This window comes from Grampus griseus (assembly GCF_964374135.1).
Source record: "Grampus griseus genome assembly, chromosome: 1".
In the NCBI taxonomy this organism is placed as follows: Eukaryota; Metazoa; Chordata; class Mammalia; order Artiodactyla; family Delphinidae; genus Grampus; species Grampus griseus.
This window is the reverse complement of record NC_139017.1, coordinates 54712069-54735451: the sequence shown is the minus strand read 5'-3', so window position 1 is coordinate 54735451 and position 23383 is coordinate 54712069. Positions and strand designations below refer to the sequence as shown.

The 23383-nt window shown below is 34.0% G+C and overlaps 1 protein-coding gene across 3 annotated transcripts in view; it reads right to left on the bottom strand.

The window, feature by feature from the left end:
* The window catches only part of SUCO (SUN domain containing ossification factor), a 76071-nt gene that overhangs the window by 43989 nt on the left and 8699 nt on the right, over window positions 1–23383 (bottom strand). For 2 of the 3 annotated variants that reach the window (XM_082664002.1, XM_082664001.1), the window contains exons 2-8: window positions 14024–14132; window positions 12206–12316; window positions 9656–9810; window positions 6304–6441; window positions 5919–6069; window positions 1226–1349; window positions 329–465 (exon numbers count right to left, since the gene is read on the bottom strand). In XM_082664002.1, coding sequence (XP_082520128.1) covers window positions 329–465; window positions 1226–1349; window positions 5919–6069; window positions 6304–6441; window positions 9656–9810; window positions 12206–12316; window positions 14024–14132 — 925 coding nt within the window. The remainder of the gene's footprint in view (window positions 1–328; window positions 466–1225; window positions 1350–5918; window positions 6070–6303; window positions 6442–9655; window positions 9811–12205; window positions 12317–14023; window positions 14133–23383) is intronic. The other variant, XM_082664003.1, reaches the window with a different exon arrangement.

Here is a 23383-nt window from a genome sequence, read left to right as displayed (position 1 = left end):
TGGGAGATGTTGATGATGGAGGAGGCTAACAGGCGTGGGGACAGTGGGTATACGAGAAATCTCTGTACTTTCCTCTCAATTTTGCTGTGAACCTCTAACTGCTCTAAAAAAAATTGTCTTTAAAAAGAAAAAACAAAAATAGGGTGCAATGTATCAACCAATACACTAAGAATCCATGCAAGAAAATGTCTTTAAAAGCATAATCCTGCATTTATTAGTGGATTAGGAAAATAGCTCATGTTAAAATACAGTTCCCAGGAAACCACTGCTTACATTTAATAAAGTCACTAGTTTTCTATATGTACAGAAGAATTTTACACTTCAGTACCTTGGCTTCTGGGTTAGCTGCCAAAATTTTGGCACCACATTCTACTGAAGCATAATTATTTCGATTTTTCTGGACCTTTTTTGTGGCATGTAGACCTCCATTAGAAGATGGATGCATTGACTGACCTGCAGACAAACCTTATTATGAACATATATATATGATGATTATGATTGAAAATACCCAGAGCAAACAATCTCAAGAGCAACAGGCTACCATCTAGAGAACAGGTTTTAATGCTTTAAATACTTCAAATATTTTAAATACTTAATAAAATTCAAATACTTTAAATACTTAATAAAATTAATGTTTTAATTTTAAAAACCCACATGAAAATCAAAATGCTTCAGCTCAATAACTTTAAAATATCCCCAATAAACAAATTAACTACAAAAATCCACATTACTCGATTTATGCCTAGTACAATTCACAAAATGAAGCTTATCCATGAAAATCAAAACTTTTTGCATATACATTTTATTCTATTAAGGACGAATGCTATCCTTCTATCTCTAATCCCAATCATAATAATTTTTAACTCTGAGATTTAATTTACAACAAAAAGAGAGTATAATAATTTAGTTCAATTCTGTTTACAGTTTAAAGCTTTATGACTCAGAACTTTCCATGCCTCAACTTTCCTCTTATAAACTGAGGTGAAAAATCACTGCTCTGCCTACTTTATTTTAGCCTCATTTAATAATTTACAATAATGGATTTTAATCAGGATTAAGACATATGCACAGGTAAATTACATGTGGGTAATCAAAGGCATCTTGGTAAGTTTCACCTTTAAAAAGTTTTCAAAAATGTTACTTTGTTTTACCAATTAAAAAGAGAACTACATATTTAAACCAGTCCCTTTAAAAAAAGAAAAAAAGAGTCACAGTGCTTCCTTACTTTTTTCTTTTTCTACTTCCATAACTTTCTTCTTCCATTCATCAAATGTTGGTATATCTTCTGGATCTTTGGGATTTGTTACAGATGCAGGGTCAATTTCTCCTGGTTTTGTATAATCAGAACTCTGACAGAAATGTCAAAAATAAACAGATTTCAGATTTCAAAGAATATAGAGAAAACAGATTAATAAATTATAATAGTAAATACAAATGTTTCTGTCAAATAAAAGTCCAATTTTATAATGAAGGATAGTATTTTGAAAACAAAAACAAAAAATGTAAAAAGAAAAGTTTTGGTTTAACTTAAAAGTTGAGTTTCTCTTCGAAGAATTAAAATCTTCTACCTAAGCACCACAGGATGAATCCCTTCACATGTTAGCAATATTAGCACAGGCTGTAAAAAAACCTACATAATATCGTAAGCCAAAAATTACCATACAAAAACTGTACAAATACTATAATTTAATGCATCCATCTTAAAATCTACATTAATATATACAATAAAGGAAGCTAACTAATTTTAGATGTCATATATTGTTTCTACAAAATCCTTAACAAGAAGTACCATTTACGTAACTAATAAAGACCTAGTGTATAGCAGAGGGAACTCTAAATACTCTGTAATGACCTATATGGGAAAAGAATCTAAAAAAGTTGATGAAGCAACTGACAAAGGATTAATCTCCAAAATTTATAAGCAGCTCATGCAGCTTAATAACAAAAAAACAAACAACCCAATCCAAAAATGGGCAGAAGACCTAAATAGACATTTCTCCAAAGAAGATATACAGACTGCCAACAAACACATGAAAGAATGCTCAACATCACTAATCATTAGAGAAATGCAAATCAAAACTACAATGAGATATCATGTCACACCAGTCAGAATGGCCATCATCAAAAAATCTAGACACAATAAATGCTGGAGACGGTGTGGAGAAAAGGGAACCCTCTTACACTGTTGGTGGGAATGTAAATTGATACAGCCACTGTGGAGAACAGTATGGAGGTTCCTTAGAAAACTACAAATAGAACTACCATATGACCCAGCAATCCCACTACTGGGCATATACCCTGAGAAAACCATAATTCAAAAAGAGTCATGTACCAAAATGTTCATTGCAGCTCTATTTACAATAGCCCAGAGATGGAAACAACCTAAATGTCCATCATCGGATGAATGGATAAAGAAGATGTGGCACATATATACAATGGAATATTACTCAGCCATAAAAAGAAACGAAATTGAGCTATTTGTAATGAGGTGGATAGACCTAGAGTCTGTCATACAGAGTGAAGTAAGTCAGAAAGAGAGAGACAAATACCGTATGCTAACACATATATATGGAATTTAAGAAAAAAAATGTCATGAAAAACCTAGGGGTGAAACAGGAATAAAGACACAGACTTACTAGAGAATGGACTTGAGGCTATGGGGAAGGGGAAGGGTAAACTGTGACAAAGCGAGAGAGAGGCATGGACATATATACACTACCAAACGTAAGGTAGATAGCTAGTGGGAAGCAGCCGCATAGCACAGGGAGATCAGCTCGGTGCTTTGTGACCGCCTGCAGGGGTGGGATAGGGAGGGTGGGAGGGAGGGAGACGCAAGAGGGAAGAGATATGGGAACATATGTATATATATAACCGATTCATTTTGTTGTGAAGCTGAAACTAACATACCATTGTAAAGCAATTATAATCCAATAAAGATGTTAAAATGAAAAAAATAGAAAAATAAAAAAGAGTTGATATATGTATAATTGATTCACTTTGCTATACAGCAGAAAGTAATACAACATTGTAAGTCAATTATACTCCAATAAAAATTAAAATAAAAAGAAGTACCATTTATATAAAAATTTTACGGTGGATATGAAAACCTAAATGTGAAAAGCAAAGCTTAAAGAAAGTACAGAAAAACATCTTCATGATTCAGGCTACAAAAGGATTCAACAAGATGAAGAAAGAAATCATTTTAAAAAAGGCTGATACATTTGGATAGATTATAATTTAAAAATTAAATATATCAAAAGACCATAAACCACATGGTTCAAATAGCCAGAGACAGAAATAAATACCTGCAACACATTCAGCCAACAAACAATTATTACCAACTATAAAGACTGCCTACAAAAATCAATAATAGGGGAGAGTAAAGGAATAACAATAAACTAAGCAAAGAGAAAATACAAAATGTTCACTCTCAGTATAATCAGGGAATGCAAAGGAAAGCTAAAGATACTAAATAAATTATACTAATCTGAGGTTAAAGTGTGACAGCCTATTGAGCCATGGTACATCTATTAGACAGCTAAAGTGAGTTTCACATTTAGGAATATTAAATAAAGATATGCATACCCTATGACTCAATAATTCCACTCCTATGTATAAATATCAGTGAAAACACACATATGTGCCTAAGAAAATATGCGTAAGGATACTTACTGCAGCACTATGGATAACATCAAAAAAATTAGAAACAATCTAAATATCCATTAATTGAAGAATAAATTGTGGTAGAATTGAACAATGAATAGACAAAACTTAAAAACAATGTTGAGTAAAATGATACTTAAGACAAGAACGATACCATTTTACATTGTTTCAAAATATGCCAAATAATAGTATGTATTGTTTGTAGCAATGCATATTTGGTAAAAGTTAAAAAACATGCTTTACCAATGTAAAAAACACCAAATTCAAGATAGTGGTTATATCTAAAGTGGAGAGAAGAAATGTAACTGGGAAGGGCATAAAATTCAATCTGTAATTTTTTTCTTAATTGGAAGAATGTATGCAATGATGTTCATTCCATTTTTAAATTATTTCTGTACTCCTAAAACAACACATAATGTACTTATTAACAGTACCTTGAGAAGTGTACAAAACATCTATTTAGACAGCGTACTTTGGTAAATAGCACAAATCTCATACAGTATATATTTGCTGTATTAGGGCACATTTTCGAGTACTAATACTAATTAGTGTATTAGTGTAATACATCAATACAAATACCTATTATCTCCCTTTAGGAAGACTTATTAGCAAATTGGTTCCTATACAACCTCCACGTCGGAGCGTTTTGCAGAACACACTAACTTATCAAATAAAGTATGTGGCTATTAAAAAAATACATAGCAGAAAATAAAATTAAAGAAGTAGCATTATACTAATTTAATTTAAAAATTAAATAACAAAAATCTAGTTTGAATGAGAAAATAAACAATTATTTATAAAAATTAATATAATTGAGATACTTAAGAGTAAAGCCCAAATACTAAAAGCAATACATAAGAACGTACACACACTCTGTGAGACTCAGGCAGAGCAATCACTATCGCCTCTTAGCAACAAATAAGAGAACTAAACAACACAATAAAATTACTTTGTAAAGCATTATAACAGGCAAAAGAGTGGAATTTTTAACTGTATTAATTACCTCCTAAATAACTTAATATTCCAGAAAAATTATCAGATAATGAGCATATTATAGAGTGTCCAGTAGTTTTGTATACTATCCAGTTCAGAATAATTCTGCCCTGTTAAGTTTGTGTGAGTAGGAGAGAGTTTATCCCTGTTATCTCAAGGATCTGCAAGACACTGCTGCAAATGGTTAAGGAGAACAAGCAAATCTTGGACAAAACTGGCTGCCATGCTTGAGTTTTACGTTTGATACTTAAATAGCTCAAAGAAGACATTTTTGTAATGTTTGTCTAATTTTATTTATGCCTGTGGTATTTGACAACTGAACTGTAACATATGCTTGATTTGGTTTCACTGGGAAAATTACTTCCTTCAAGATGTTGGACTAGGAAATGGGGACCTTCTATATTTATAAAAAACATCAAATAAACAGCTGGCCCAATGATAGTAAAGTCTCCAGAATGAAGTTTAGTTAGTTATGAGTGCAGATTCACAGAAAATATGTGAAAGAAAAGGTGGAGAACAGAAGATCCAAATTATAAAGAAATAAATGTGGATGTGGTACTCAGTATTTTAAAATACTCTGATTCCACGTGTTTTGAAGTGCATAGAGTGGCCTTCATCTCTTTTATTTAGCTATTTCTTAGCTGAAGGGAGCAGACTTCTCTGTCAACATTTCTTCAGGAAATTCTGTACTGGCCTCTACGTGAAGTCAAAGTAGAACTCGAAAGGAGAAAAGAAAGTAAAACTGCTACACAGGAATGAGCCCTGTCTTTATTTTAAGAACCATATTCTTTAATATAAGCTGGTCTAGTTGTAGTCTGCACACAAATAACAAAGGGTAAAATGTTCCTTTAAAATAATTCTGGTTGAAGAGACTAAATTTAATCTTGTATTATTGAGTTAAATTTTTATTCTGAAGATACTTAACAATCATAACTTCTTCTATATAGCTCTCTTAACTGCTTAAATAAGGACTTTATGTATCTGGTTATCAAATAATCAATGGTGGCAAAAAACCTTTATAATTAAATATAACCCAAGAGAGTTCATACTTGGGACAACACTATGTATAAACAGTATACCGGCAATAGTTCTGTGAAGTAACCACTTGCTATCTGGGAGCACAGTTCACCTCAGTTCCACATTCATCACTAACTACTGATCCCCTAACTTTACGGCAAATACGGATAGCAAATTACAAGATTAGCTAATAACAAATATGCATTGTATAATAAAGTAGGATATAGTGCAAGTTATTTACCTACCTCACTTTTTAAATTATCTGAAGCATTCAATGCAGATTTTGGGTCACCACCACCCTGATCACTTGATGAAACTTTTGATTCAAATTCTGATTTTGTTATCTTTCCTTTAGCATGCAAAGATGACACATTTTCTATATGCTGGCTGACAAGGCTATTTGAAAGCAAAAGGCATATTAAATAAACAAATTTTAGCTGAATAACAAGTATATGCAATCTAAACTATTATAAGTGTACATGCGTACAAAGTAAACCAAGAAAGGAGTACAAAGGGATCAGTTTCTTCTCAGTCATAAAGTGGAATTAAGCATGCACCAAAGTCTACTAAAACATGACACTGCTGTTTATTACAGAACCATACAAAGGGCAAACAACTGCTCACACCCACCTTTCAGGTGGACTGACAAAGGAAGGCTGGTCAACTGGAGCATTTGCATCAAGGGCCTCACCAACATCACAATCAGTTTCAGATTGCTCAGTTTCACTTGGCTTGGCTATAGGAACAGTACCAGATTTTTCTATTTCACTAAAATAGAAACAAAAAAGACAATCTGACAATTTAATGGATATAATGAACCATAAGTTAAAAGTCATATTACTGATTTCCAAAACAAATCTAAGCCAGAAAAGAATGCTTTAGAGCTCTGCAGACGATTTTCAAGAATTCAGATATTTTAAATCATGTAAAGATTTAAATTACGTAAACTGTTGACTCGATCTGTTAGTGCCCTTGCTTGGCCTTTAAATATTGGGTTGGCAAAAAAGTGCCTTCGGTTTTTAGGTAAAAATAAAAGACACATTTTTCATTTTCACCAAGAACGTTATTGAACAACATATTCACCCTTTTGTTCCACTACCTTCTGCCATTTTTCAGGCAACTTCATAATTCCATCTTCCCAAAACTTTTTAGCTTTTTGAGCAAAGAACTGTCCCAGGTACCTTTTACAGTCTCCCAGGGAACTGAAATTTTTTCCATTAAGAGAATTTTGTAAAGACCGAAGTAAATGGAAATCCAAAGGTGCAAACGCCTGGTGAATATGGCAGATGAATCAGAACTTCCCAGCTAAGCTGTAACAGTTTTTGCCTGGTCATCAAAGAAACATGCAGTCTTGCATTATCCTGATGGGAGATTATGCATTTTCTGTTTACTAATAACAAAATGCTAATTAACAATTCCAGACGCTTTTTGTTGAGTGCTGCTTTCAGTTGGTCTAACTGGGAGCAGTACTGTTGGAATTAATCATTTGGTTTTCTGGAAGGAGCTCATAATAGAGGACTCACTTCCAATCCCACCATATACACAACATCACCTTCTTTGGATGAAGACCAGACTTTGGTGTGGTTGGTGTTGGTTCATTTCACTTGCCCCATGATCTCTTCCATTCCACATTATTGTACAGTATCCACTTTTCATTGCCCGTCACAATTTGTTTTAAAAACAGAATGTTTTCATTACATTTAAGTAGAGAATCACATACGGAAATACAGTCAAGAAGGTTTTTTCCACTTAATTTATAAGGAACCCAAACATCAAAGCGATTAACATAACCAAGCTGGTGCAAATGATTTTCAATGCTTGATTTGGATATTTTGAGTATGTTGGGTATCTCCCTCGTGGTATAACGTTGATTGTTCTCAATGTCTCAATTTGATCTCTATTAACTGCAGCTGGTCTACCCGACCGTGGAGCACCGTCCAGCGAGAAATCTCCAGCATGAAACTTCGCAAACCACTTTTGACATGTTCGATCAGTCACAGCACCTTCTCCATACTCTGCACAAATCTTTTTGTGTGTTTCAGTTGCTTTTTTACCTTTCTTGAAATAATAAAGCATAACAGACCGAAAATGCTGCTTTTTTTCTTCCATCTTCAATATTAAAATGGCTACACAAAAATTCACCAATTTTGATGTCTTTTTTTAAATGCATGCTGATATGACAGCTGTCACATACAATCTAACAAAACTGCTTCGAATGAAGTTAAAGACAACTAAGTGCTACTAGAGTCATCTTACAGAAAAAAAATGAACGAAACTTTTGGCCAACCGAATAGCTAATTACCAAATTTTAAAACAAAATATTATGTTAATATCTGATCTTGCCAAAAATAAGATTTTTAAATTATTTATTCTAAATGAATATTCTCTAATGTTTCATTTCTATTAGTACAGTCTACCAATATTAGAATTGTTGCCTATAGTATCAAGAAATCATCTATTATCTCAAAACGCTTCACTAAAATTCTTAAAGCACGTCTATAATTTCATTTAAAAAATATATACTTTAATATTTTTCTTTACCTCACTCCCATTTCACTAGACTGTCATGTTCAATATAATGAGAAAATAAGATGTACTGTTCAGATACACAGTATCTAGCCTTAAATTCTTTCTAAGCATTTAATATTTAAAAATGTTAAATACTATCATTATTTCTAAGCATGTCTTCTGTTACCTTGTCCCTTACCAGGGCAAACTCCTAAATGGTAACTGTAACATCTTTGTGTACAACTCCTTCAACCCATTCCCTTACATTCTTGAAGAGAATAGGTGTCTAAAAAGTGCTTGTGGTAAAAAAAAAAAATAGTAGTGATGATAAAAATGATGATATTAACTGACACATGTATTTTTACTATGTGCCAGATATTGTCCTATACATTTTATATAAATTAACTCATTTGATAAAGGATATGTTTAATGTAGTATTAAGAGAAGGGAATTTTGTTTTGTTCTTTGTAGTGTTGCTGGAGCTAGGAGTATAAAAGAGATTTTCTAAATTAAGGAAACCTTCAACATCACTAATCATCAGGGAAACGCAAATCAAAACCACAATGTGATTATCACCTCACACCTGTCAGAATGGCTACTATCAAAAAGTTTACAAATAACAAATATTGGCAAGGATGTGGAGAAAAGGGAACCCTTGTACACTGTTGGTGGGAATGTATATTGGTGCAGCCACTGTGGAAAACAGTAGGGAGGTTTCTCAAAAAACTAAAACTATGACCCAGCAATTCCACTCCTGGGTATATACATGAAAAAAACAAAAACACTAATTTGGAAAGATACATGCACCCAATGTTCACAGCAGCATTATTTACAATTTCTAAGACATGGAAACAACCTAAGAGTCCATCAACAGATAAATGGATAAAGAAGCTGTGGTGTATGTGTGTGTGTGTGTGTGTGTGTATATATATATATATATACACACACACACACACACACACACATACACACATACCCACACAAACAATGGAATACTAGTCAGCCAAAAAAAAGAATGAAATTTTGCCATTTGCAGCAACATGGATGAACTTAGAGGGCATTATGCTAAGTGAAATAAGTCGGAGAAAGATAAATACTGTATGATATAGCTTATATGTGGAATCTAAAAAATACAACAAACTAATAAATATAATAAAAGTAGCAGACTCACAGATACAGAGACCAAACTAGTGGTTACCAATGGGGAGGGTGGGAAGGGGCAATATAGGGGTGGCAGGGTGGAAGGTACAAAGTACTGTGTGTAAGATAGGCTCAAGGATGTATTGTACAACATGGGGAATATAGCCAATATTTTGTAATAACTATAAATGGAAAGTAAACTTTAAACAATGTATAAAAATAAAATAGGCATTATTACTTAGATCTGCTATATAGCCTAAATGCCAAATTTGAGAATCAAAGAAATTTTTCTGTCATTATCTAATCATATTTTTTTTTCTTTGTAATGACTTACTCAAGCTTTGAGATTGGAGTGATCTCTGAGGTAGATGAGCTGGAAATATTTTCCACGTTTTCACTGTCCACAACTACACTGGAAGAATCTTCATGTAGATCAACTGTAGGGAGTGTTTCAATCACAGATGGACTTAACTTTTTTGACTCCGTATTCTGTTTTTAAAAAAGTCAGTTATATTTAATGTTGGGATTAATTATCTCTTTAGCTGAAGAGGGTATCATAAAAAGTATGTCTCAAAAGTAACAATATAAATAATGTTCGCTAAAAAAGTACTTTTATAAAAATCCTTTCTTCCAACATTACCACCCTAAGGAATCTATTTCATATTAAAATACAGGCTCTACACATTTTTCATGGCATTTCATAAACTAGGACAAAGGAGCTTGTCTTTCTTCTTTCCTATTTTATACCAGGACCCACAAAATTTCCCTCTTACTGTAATTAATTAATGCTAATAGCAACACAGAAATCCTATATAAATATATAAAATAGTACAGCGCATAGTTTTTGCCCCTGAGCAGTTTAGAAGACAATGTGTATCAACAAATAACAACACAAGGCATGTATAAATAACATTACAAAGCAATACATGATTCTTGCTGCTCCTTCAAGGCCCATATGCTCTGGGCCATTCACTCCTCCAAAACACAAACTGAAACGTACTTAATACCTCCTCATGTTTGAAAACCTCTTATCAGTACCTCCTCCCCCACAACTAACCCTAAATAGAATTAGCCATTCCCCTTCCTCTATGCCTCCACTTGTTCTCTGTACAGACTTTAATCACAGGATCTATAACACCTCAATTGCCCTTATTTATTTCTTTCTCTTCAACTACACTATAAATGTCTTGAGTAAGGACTATGTTTTCTTTTCTTTTTTTTTTTTTTTTTTTGCGTTACGCGGGCCTCTCACTGTTGTGGCCTCTCCCATTGCCGAGCACAGGGTCAGCGGCTCCGGACACGCAGGCTCAGCGGCCATGGCTCACGGGCCCAGCCGCTCCGCGGCATGTGGGATCTTCCCGGACCAGGGCACGAACCCGTGTCCCCTGCATCAGCAGGCGGACTCTCAACCACTGCACCACCAGGGAAGCCCGAATATGTTTTCTTGATCTTCATGTTCCTAGTGCCTAGCACAGTATCTAGCACACAGTAGACATTTAATAGTTACTAAATGAATATCAAGTGAGAGGTACTCATGCTCAGTTCAAGGTAAAGAGAAACTAAGGACTACTCTGGACTAGAAGAACTAGGGTTCTGAAGAATAGGACAGCCAGTACAGCAGCAGAAAGAAAACATGAGGCAGAGTCAGAAGAATACAAAATAAAATGTCATCATTTGGGGAATTATTTACACTGGAACGAAAAATTCACAAAAGAGTACAAATAGTTTGCATTTTATGATGGAGACTTTTAGAAAAGAACCATTACAATATTATCAAATACTGCATTACCATTCAATATGCATTCAATATAAAAAAATTAGTAAGATATTTTACACTTTTTTTTTTTTACTAAGTCTCCAAAATCGATGTGTATCTTATACTTAACGGCAAATCTCAACTTCAACTATCCACATTTCCAATGCTCAATAGCCACAGGTAGCTAATGGCTACTATATTGAACAGCACAGGTCTCTAAGATGCAGTAAGCACTTCAAAGTATTTGAACACGAGAATACCATAATAAAGATTCAGGAAAATGAACAATGGCTGGACTGTTCAGGATACTCATAAAACTGAAGGGCTACAGAGATCACTTTTCTCTTATTCTTATGCACAAATCTTTTCCAAATGTCCTCCAGAATCCAATAAAATGAAACTTACTATATCTCCTTAGATAACCCAATTAACTTATAAGATAACTCTGGCTGCATTTTTTTAAGAGAATTCTCCCTCCTTTTAAGCTGAAATTTGTATTTGTTAATATTTGAGATATTTAGTTTTTCCTTAGTCCTTCTTCCCTCCAGATCAAATATCCCCAGTTCCTTCAGTCGCTCCTGATATTAAATGGTTTCCAGATGCTTCAGCATTCTGATCAGCTTACATTCTGGTCTAGTTTTTAATATCTTTCATAAAATCTGGTATACAAAATGGAAAATAACATTTAGGATGTAATATGAGAGAAAAAGGAAAAAACACACTCAACCTATTGTTTATTAATCCATATTCCACACTAAGTGGTAAAATTTTGGTATCAAAATGCTCTGTGTTCTACATACAAATATGTTAAGTCAGAATATAATTTCCCCTGACATCTGAAAAACTGAAGAGACAAGATAAACTACAGAAAGCCAAAATGGATCTAAAAGAAAGGAGGACTTACAACCAAACCTATACTACAGAGAAAAGTCACATTTACTACTAAACCTGTAATTCCGAATTTTCTCAAAAGTAGTATTCTTAGCAGGTGACTAGTATTAAGGCCAGTTGCATGGTACTACAAAAAGAAAAAAATAAAAATACACAATATGGTGACCAAACAGGTTTTCTGTTTCGTGCAGCAGTTTGAAAAGGCATATCATTAAAAATCAAAGCAACAAAGCTTACTTGTACATTCACAATGTAGTCATCTTTTAACTTGTGTTCTTCTGGAGGAACAGGTAAGCTTGAACCCACTTTTCCCAATAATTCGGCATTGATAGGTCCCTCTCTTTCATCCTATATTGCAACAAAGAAAAGGTCAACGGATAAAACTGTTTCACAAAACAGTCCTGAAGCAACATTAAAGACCATCTTTCTATACTTTACAACCAAAACACTTTACTGTGACTTTAATGTCTTTTATTTGTTTCCATGCTTATTGTCTACCTTCCTGCATTACCCTCCTTACTGCTTCACTTCAAATGTATACTACATGTGTGCACTGGTGGTATAGTGATGAGCATAGCTGCCTTCCAAATATACACTACATCTGATTTCTTAATAAACACTTTAGTCCTACTACCCAGCACTGTGTGTCAGTAAATACTTGATAAATGAATGTACTTATAGTTCTTTGTGTCATCTCTCTTGACACTGAGTTTCAAATTAGAATTTCAGATATATTGTCCTTAAATTTATCTTCTGGCATATAAGCTTCATAAACGCGAAGTTCATATTCATCATTATCTAAGCCTGTAGAGCATATACTAGGTACCCAAATGTTTGCTGAAAGAATGTTTCCCCTTCCTTAATGCTTTGCTTAAACTCATTCTTACGTTTAAGTTTTCAAATTTCTCATCAAAGAAGATATTAGCTCTAAATCTTATAGGCTGTAGATAGAAGCACACAATTATACTTTATTCAGAGAGATACCCAGCAATAGTCTTCAAAATTTTAACTGCTCCATCCCAGAAATATATCCTGTGTAACTCAGAAATTTAAATAATCTACTCTAAACACAGTATCATGCCAAAAATAAAAACAGCCCAAGCATGTAATTATAAGTTTGTGCATTCACACATACACACAAACGTACACACAAACATGCATGCACACACACAGCTGAGAAACAATGCAAAAGTCTATCAATAAATAAATGCTTAATAAATTGTGATATACCCAAATGACAGAATAAAAATGTAGCTATTCAGAAGAATACAGTAATATGCAAAGGTATCCATGAGATATTACTGGGGAAGAGGGGAAATAAATTTGTACAATATTTTTTGAACAAAAATTAAAACATTAATTTGTGTGCTATAAAATGATATATCTATAACCACAGAAAATGGTCTGTTTTCACAAGAAACTGTAAATTGTGGTTCCTTTGAGGAGGGGAATGGGATATAAATATGAATATCTTATAGTGGGTATAAATTACATCTGTAATTTAAAATAAGTATATTGATTTGGGGGGGGAGCCAAATCTAGCTAAAGTCAATACTCACCTTTTATCATTTAAAATGATAAAATAATAAATTATTTAGACACCATCAGATTTTTTGGACTCTGTCTATTCACTCCACACAATTATATAAAACAAAGTACATAGCCACTAATTGCAGACTTTCCCTACAATCCTCATTTCTAATAGTGTTTAATTTATAAGACTGGGGTTTCTTTAGAAACCCTTTGCTAGTTAAAGCATTAAAAAGAGAACCCTAGTTTTCTCTCTGAATAGGCACTATTTTTTCTCCTTACTATAGGACTAAGGATGTTATTACAACATTCCAAATATAAGCAATAAGAATAAATATATAAATATCTCAGAGTCACATTAATTTCAGAATTACCTGAGTAACTCCTCATATTACAGCAAAGAAAATTACAAATCTCCACCAAAAATTATGTCATAGTATTTTTGAAATACTTTTATTCCAAATGTTTTGAGGAAGTCTCAGAAAGCTAATACACAAATTACAACTTCAACTTCATTTAAGGTACCTTTTTCTGGAATTGTACATCTTCATTTTCTAGTGCACAATTGTCATCTTGAGAGTAGTATGATGAAGCTGAAGAACTCTCTTTGCAACATACATGCCAACTGGGAAGCCTGTAAAACATCCACCGTCACCACCACCAAAAAAAAAAAGAAGAAAGAAAGAAGAAAAAAAAGTTGTTAAGCCAACATATTCCATACCTGGACTAGAATTTGAGGCAATAAACAGATGGTTCTTATCCTAATGCCCTTGAGAACTTAACAATTTAATGATGAAGACAAATGTACATAAGGTAAAGATTTTTTATTTAATGTTCTAAGAAAACCATGAACAGTGTTATCAACACTCCAAGTAAGGCATCATGAATCTCATGAAGGTAAAACAGTAAAAACTTCACAAAAGGAGTATCTGATAATTATCACAGAAGGAACAGAGAAAGTTGTCAAAGAGCTAACCTCCTCAGAAAGCATCAAATGCCAATGATATTCTAAATTCTACCAAATATTTAAGAACAGATAACTCTAAAGCTACCTAAACTATTGATATTTCAAAGCACAGAAGCCTCCAAATTATTTTTATATAGGGAACATAACAGTGATATCAAAAATTAACAGAAAGAGCACATACATATAAATACTATAGGTTAATAATATGAAATCAGACACAAAACAGCTAAAGAAAATTTTAAAAAGTCTCCAATAACATACCAAAGATATAAAATACCACTGTTACGGTCAAGTAGAACTTAGCTCCGATATTCAAAAATGGTTCAATATAATATAACCTATTTAGTTTGTCATGCAAAAATATCAAGGAAAAACATCTCATGATTACCATCACCAAAAGACATCTGATAAATTTACACAACCATCAAGATTTTTAAAGTCAATAAAATAGTAATAAGTAGACATTTAACATGGGAAACATATGCATAACACATAAGCCTAAAAGCCAGTATCATACTCAGTGAAGAAACCAAAAAATACCCCTATTTAGATCTGAAACAAGACAAAAATGTCCATTATCACTAGTATTACATAATATGAGGACAAAAGCAGTGTAAAATGGGAAAGGAGACAGTAACATTATCATTAATTGCAGATAATGAGTTTATATAGGTGGTAAACTAAAAAGAAACACCTATTAAAAGAAGTCTTGGAAAAAAAAAAGAAGTCTTGGGTATAAAATTATATTCCTAGGTATAAAATTTAGAAAGAAATCAACAGACTCTCTACTCAAATCACCACCACCAGTTATAAGATTTAACAGAAGAAAAGTCCCCGTTTATAATAGAAACAATAAAATACTCAATATTTTATTTAGTATTTTATAGTATTACAATATAATACTATTATTTTGTATTTTATAGTATTTTATAGTATTACAATAAAATACTAAACTTAGTGAGAAATGTTCTATACATATACTAGTACATATTCTATGTTGTTAATAGTAGAAATGGTTGAAATTGCCATTACTGACAATTCTTTAAGTTGAAAAAAAGAAGTCAATTTTACACAATTTAAGGTAATATGTATGGAAGATCTGAAAACCACATACTGAAGTGGCAAAAAAGGAAACTTAAAAAATTAGACTGACTCTAAACTTTATATAAATAGAATAGTCAAGAAGATTTTAATGTGGGGAAACTAGACATCTAAGAAACCACAATAATCACAATATGATAGTGAGATGAGAGAGGAAAAGGGAATCCCCAGGGTGACTGGAAAGAGAATTCCTAGGATGACAGCTGTACGTACACAAAGAACAGAGGGCAACCATACTAAATTGGAGGTCATCAGAAGCTCTGGAAGAGTCTTCTTTAGGAGGATGAAATTAACAGCACAACTGATGAGTCTGAAAATCTCAAGAACAGATTTACATAACTGGCAGATAATTTGTAATTAAATAGAAAAATAAGCAAACATAACAAAACAAGTCAAATATTAGTACCATGAAAAAGGAAAAGTAGAACAGAAAAGGGAAAAGTAATCATGTTTTACTACACAGCTCAGCTGTATCATTTATAGTCATAATATAAACACTGAATACTGATCTAACCCAAATTATGACTAAACTGTATTACTAGCATGTGCTTAAGAGAATCTGATCATCTGTAGTAAAATACCTAAAACTGACATTAAAGCAATTATTTTAGAGACAAAGAGGTAAACATAAAATTCATCAGCCAAGAGATAAAAGTGGTTTCCTTGAAAGAAATAATGGGGAAAGAGGGATGAGGGAATGGCTTATTTGCAAAAGCAAACAAACAAAATCCTTTTAGAGCTATCTGACTTTTTGATATGAATACATCATTTTGATAAAAATTAAAACCAAAAAAAAAAAATAGAGAAGAGCAAAGTACATAATAATATACACATATAGTATGCTACCATGTGTGCATATGTGTACTAAAGGGACCTGTATGTGCATAAATTTCTCTGGAAGAATTAAAAAGAAAAGAAAAAAAAGCACCACCTTGGTTGCCTCCAGGGTAGAAAACTGAGTGACTGGGTGACAGGATAATGGATATTCTTCACTCTATAATACTCTGTCTTTTGAACCACAAGAATATATTACTTATTCAAAATTTCATACAGATATATCATTATTTATTAAATATTTCTTTACTGATAAGACTTTTGCATTGTTTCTCAGCTGTGTGTGTGTACACATGTGTGCTTGTAGGTGCATTTGTGAGTGTGTATATATACACATATTTGGGACAGCAAAAAGTTTCAGATATTCAAAACTGTGGGTGTTAGAATTTTCGAGATTATGCCCCCTTATTTTCTATATTCCTTTCTATACTTTCGGAATGTCTACCATGAGCACATACTAGTTTTATCATCAAGAATTCTGCATGTGTATGTGTATATGTGTGTATAAATCCTAATATTCACAGTTAATGTGAAGATGTCCAAAGACATTTAAATCTCATGATCCTTACTTTTACTATCATATAATCAAATCCCATTACCCAAAGTTAGGAGTTTTTTGGGTGAGATTGGCATTTGAATCAGTGGACTCAGTAGACTGCCCTCCCCAATGTAAGTGGGCATCATCTAATCCTTTGAGGGCCTGAATTGAACAAAAATCAGATGAATTTGCCCTTTTTTCCTCTGCTCACTATTTGAGCTGAGGCATCTCATCTTCTCCTGCCCTTTAACTGGGATTTATATCTTCAGCTCTACTGGTTAATAGGCCTTCAGACTTGGCCTGAATTAACCACTGGTATTCCTCGGTCTCCAGCTTTTCAGATTGCAGACTGTGGGTCTTCTCAGCTCCCATAATTGTGTGACCCAATGCCTCATTTTATATATATATATATATATATATAGAGAGAGAGAGAGAGAGAGAGAGAGAGAGAGAGAGAGAGAGAGAGAGAGAGAGAGAGAGAGAGAGTTGGTTCTATTTCTCTGAAGAACGCGCATACACCTGACATTAATACAGACTACATTCTTTACCTATCTACCCTATTCCTCCAGCTTTATCAATAGTATCACTTAAATACCTCTAACATATCAGTCCCTATTTAAGGACAGATATTAATTAAGGACAGACCTGTAAAGATAACCTTAATTTTGTGTATAAGAAAAAGCCTAAAATAGATAAAATTTATCACCAACTAATAACTGTCAAGGAATTTTAAATCACCAAAGTAAAATGAAATACCCCAAACCCACTCCAACTCTACTGAAGAAGAATGAATCTCTATAATGGGGTCTTTACTTTCAACAAGTTCCCCCAGGTGAATTAGATATGCATGCCCCCTCATTAAGAATCAGTGGGTCACATTACAATGGCTGAGGGCACTTTGTTGCATGATTAAATGGGTCTCATTCCATACTACTTAAGCAAGTTTCAAAAACTGTACTATGAAAATCCCAAGCCTGATGAGTTTCAAAACTTTTAAGAAGTTCAGCACCACAAATCACATCAAGATAAATGGCAGTCTGTGAGCCTCTGACACTCTCCCTCAGTTCAAAATGAGTACTCCCCTCTACTATTTGTAAGTTGATTCTGTGCCATGTATATCCTCTCTTACACTTAAACTCTTTGAGAATCAATTCCATATTCCTAACTATTGATACTTTAGCCCCTCCCTACAAAGCCAAAACCTGCAAACATTATGTGCTTAATAAATACTTATTAAATGAATAAGGGTTCTAAGGGGAACTGTTTTGTAGCAAGTAGCAGAAAGGAAATTAGGTCACTTTTCATTCCTCTTCCCATCAGCCCCATCACCTCCACCACTACCACTCCCCAACTCGCCCACCCACCCACCCACCATCCCCTCACACACACACAAACTCAAAAAATAGAATCTGTAAACTAAGAGGACATTTATCCCTTTTTGCCAATTCCTCCCCAATAATGTGGCATGGATTCACCATTCATATAGAAAGGTATTAACTTTCTGAGTAAATGTAATTTAAAGTCTTGTAAAATTCACATTTGAGTGTCATTTAGGATAACAACAGCTAACAACATTCTAAAGCCTGGAAACAAAATTATGCAGCAGAATAATCCTTTGGTTAAAGAGGAAACAATAGGGAACATTACAAAACATTGTGGCAGAAGACTACAGGTAGAAATTGGTGGGATGCCAGTAATGCTGGTAAGACAGCAGCAGGAAAACTGCTTCTGAGCACATTTGGAGACACTGAATACAAAAGAGCTAATCTTTCAACTCAAGAAGATAAAGGACTGTAAATCTAAAGAAAAAAGGAAGACTATAAGGACAGAAATCACTGAAATAAAAAACAAAACCAGAAAAAAGCAAAGAAGATTAAGAAAACCAAAAGTTAGTTCTTCGACGAAAATATTAAAAAGATAAACCTCTGGAAAAACCGATAAAGGAGAGTTGGTGACGTGAATTAACAAAATATGTTCTAAAAGCATGAAATAACCACAAACAAAACAGATTTTTTTTAATTACAAAATATTACCAGCTACCTATACTAATACATTTGAAAACTCAGAAGAAATGGATGTTTCTAGAAAAATAACAAAATTGGCACAAAGTATACAAAAATTGGAATTAATTGATGATAATTAAAGAAATTTGAGTGGATTAATCAACACCATACACAGAGAAAAAGGAAATCCCACTCTTTTTTTCCCCACTTTTTATTTGGAAATAATTTCAAACTTTCAGAAGAAATGCCAACATAGCACAAAGAACATCCACAAACCCTTTGCCCATATCAACCTACTGTTAACATTTTGACCCATTGGTTCCATCATTTGCCATTTGCTCCTGGCAAGCACATAGCCCTCCCTCTCTCCCCACTCCATGTAATTTATCTCTAAATATCTTCTGTATGTATTTCTTCTGAATAAGGATATTCTCTTATACAACCATGCCACAATTATCAACCTCAGTAAATGTTACATTGATAAAATAATCTATGTCTCAGTAGTGTCCTTACAGCATTCCCCCTCTCCCCACCTCAAGTACAGAATCGAGTGTAAGACCATATCCTGTATTTTTCATGTGCCTTCAGCCTCCTTTAACCTGGAATAGTTCTTGGCCTTTACCTTATGTGGCACTGACATTTTGAAGGACACAGTCCTTTTATTTTGAAATAATATGGTCCTTTTTTGAGGTTTGTCTGATGTTTCATCACGACCAGATTCAGGTTATGTATTCCTGGCTGGAAGCCTTCATAAGCGATATTGTGTCTTTCTCAGGGTATGATATCCAGAAGCATGCGATATCCATCTGTTTTGGCGCTTGCAATTCCACTTTTAGGTACTTCTTAAGAGAAATGAAAACTATGTATACAAAAATGTCCCCTGTAGCTTTTACTCCTAATAGCCAAAAACTGGAAGCAGCCCAGATGTTCAACAGGAAAATGTAAACAAACTGTAGTATATTCATACAATGTACTACTTCTCACAATAAAAAGGAATGAATTACTAATGAATGAAACAAGATAGATAAATCTTGGAAGCATTACACTGAGTGAAAGAAGCCAGACACCAGAATAAATACTGTATAATTCCATTTAAACAAAGTTCCAGAATTAGCAAAACTAACCATGGTGATAGAAATCAAATCACCGGTTGCTTCAGGGAATTCTGTAGAATGAAAAAACATGCTGGAGTGATGGAAATGTTCCATATCTTGATGGGGTGTGAGTTACACAGATGTATGCATTTGTCAAAACTGATCCAACTATACAGTTGATAACATATGTGCATTTCACTGTATGTAAATTATTTCAATTTAAAAATATAAGCAAAAAAGTCAGTATTTTCCTCCCCAGCAATAACAAAATAGAAAATAAACTATTAGCAATAACAAAAATTATAAAATAATTTATAGAAATTAACCTTAAAAATTACAAACACTTATAGAGAAAAAGTGTTAACTCTAATAATGACCAAAAAATGAAGAGACAAATAAATGAAGATCTAATCTGTTCATGGATGGAATGCTACTAACAGCAGAGTAAAGACAGCAATTCTCCCCAAAGTAATTCACCACTCAAATATAACTCCTATCAAAATACCTGAAGGGGGACTTCCCTGGTGGTCCAGTGGTTGAGAATCCGCCTTCCAATGAAGGAGATGTGGATTCAATCCCTGGTTGGGGAACTAAGATCCTACATGCCACAGGGCAACTAAGCCCGCATGCTGCAACTACTGAGCCCGCACGCTGGAACGAAAGATCCTGCGTGCTGCAACTAAGACCTGACGCAGCCAAAACAAAGACAACAAAAAACCCTGAAGGATCCTTACTGTATAGGGCAGGAAACCCTACTCAACACTCTGTAATAACCCATATGGGAAAAGAATCTGAAAAAGAATAGATATATGTATATGTATAACTGAATCACTTTGCTGTACACCTGAAACTAACACAACATTGTAAATCTACTATACTCCAATATAAAATAAAAATTAAAAGAAAATCCTAAAGACAAAAACAAACAAACAAAATAACCTGAAGGATCCTAATGTTCTAAATATGATATGGAAAAACCGGTCTAAGAATAACTACATTAACAAAAAAAGCAAAGACAAGTGTTTCACCTTGCCAGATAATTAAGATTTACTACAAAACCACCCTAATTCATCTGTAGTACTGGGAGTGCAAAAGACAAGCAACTGAAACAAATACTCCCAAATGCATTTGTTGGCATAAAAGTCTCTCATTAGAAGCAGCCTGCACACAAAGGGCTTGATAAATACCCATTGAATGAATGAATAAATGACATCAGGCCTTCCTGAGGCATCTGCCACATCATTAACTACGTAGAATTCACTTGATGATTCTAGTAACTAAAACAAGCTTCTAAAAGTGTTCAGTGGAAAAAAGTAGGGAAAAGAATGAGATTAATAGCATTATACCCTGTATGTAAATTTTAAAACATATAAACAAAACATTATTTTGGAAGAAAACACAAATATATGAAGTAAATACCTGAAGGTCAACTGGAAAAACACATCAAATATACTCTAGGGTAAATGCCTAACATGGGGGAGATAGGAGTGAAAATGAAGACAGAAGATAAAAGAGTAATGATGTAAAATGGAGGAAAAAGGGGGACCCATACAGAAGGTGGCATAAACAGAGTATGATCAATCCAATCCTAAATATCTGATGTCTCTAGAAGAAAACAGTCTTTTTTTTTAGTGTGTCAGGCAGTTTAGATTAAAATGTTAATCTAACTTTTACAAATAAACTAAAGCTCAGAAGTTAACTGGCCCAAAGTCACTCAATTTGTGACTACAAATCTAGATCTACCTCTCCAAAGCCTACGATCTTTCTCTAGTGCTACATTTCTTATTTAATACTCTCTGGTCAATAGATAAATGAAAAGAAAGGTGAGAAAATAACACTAATCCATTCCCTTAAGAACTGATGATGTTAGTCATGGCTAGTTACAGCAGAACATAAAAATATAAGAACTATTACAAGGGAGGGGCAATATTTACCTCTTGATTTAGAAAGCAGCCACAAGAGATAAACACAAAGCTTTGTAGTGTAGTGGCTAGGGCATGGACTTCAGAGTCAAAAGACCCAAGTGTTAATCCCAGGTGCATTCTCTTGGACAAATTATAAAACCTGTATGTCTCCACTGTAAAATGGGAAAATGAAATAATGCATGTGCAATGCTTAGCCCGGCATAGAATACGCACTCAAATGTTAGCAATTGTTATCAGCAACTATCCTTATCTTCTTTCATTTATCAAATTCCAGAGTAGTGTAAACAGTTGTCCCTAGGTATCTTGGTTCCAGGACCCCCTGCGGATAGCAAAATCCACAGATGCTCAAGTCTTTTGCAGTAGGCCCTCAGTATCCCTCCTCAAATCGAAATGGGCTGAATGGTTTGAAACATACAAGTATGAGGCTACTCCAGCTTCCTGTATCCCTTCCAGCTGCGAAACAAATGTGTATGGGCTCACACTTACCACTCTCCAAATACCTTCTATTTCCACTCACAAAAACTTATCAATCACCTCTCTTGAAAACAAGGCCCTTCTCTCAATTTTCAAGCTCTTCAGGCTATCTGAGACTTTTAAATTGCTGACCATTCAAATGACCTCCTTAAACCTCTTTCCACCTTCCCTAGTTTCCGCTCTCAGAGCTTTACTTTGCTTGTCACCTTTGTTTGTTCTAGGCATCTGCAGAAACTCCATGTTCAAAGGTTCTGTTTCAAAAATGATCCCCTCTATGAGGACAGCTCCAGCCCAAATCTCATTTTCACTGAAGTCTGCATTTAAGTGCCTACAAATACCCTAGAATACTAGGGTATTCTACTAGCCTCAACTAACATCTCCTTCTCCTTTAAAACTCTTTGCAACTCTTCCAGTTCTTTTTTAACACCTCCAATTCTTCTAGTTGCCCAAGTTAAAAGAAAAAAAATTAACTCCTCTTCTCTCTTTGAACTTTACTTCACAGATTCATCATTTTAGACCCTAGAATTTATTCTCTCAACCACAGTAGGCTCCAAGAAAGCAGCTACTTTTTCTGTTTTGTCTGCCAGAATCTTGCACAGAAGGCAGCACATAGAAAAGCCTCGGTAAACATCTCTTGACATTGAGATGGACAACAGAAAGGTGGTGTTGAAGACAAAGAGCTGGTTAGAGGCAAACTAAAACCCAGTTCTTCTGAATCGTAGCCCAATGCTGTTTCTACTGTACTGCATTGCCAACTTGCCAACATATCACCAAACCAGATCATTTACTTCCTCAAAATCTCTGCTCAATGAACCCTCTTCATTTCTACTGCCAAGTCCTTGTTACGAAAAACTTCAACTATTCCAATTGCTTTTCATTTAGTATTCATCCCTCCAGCCTTTCTCCTGTAACACATGATGTCAAAATAACACTCTCCAAACACCACTTC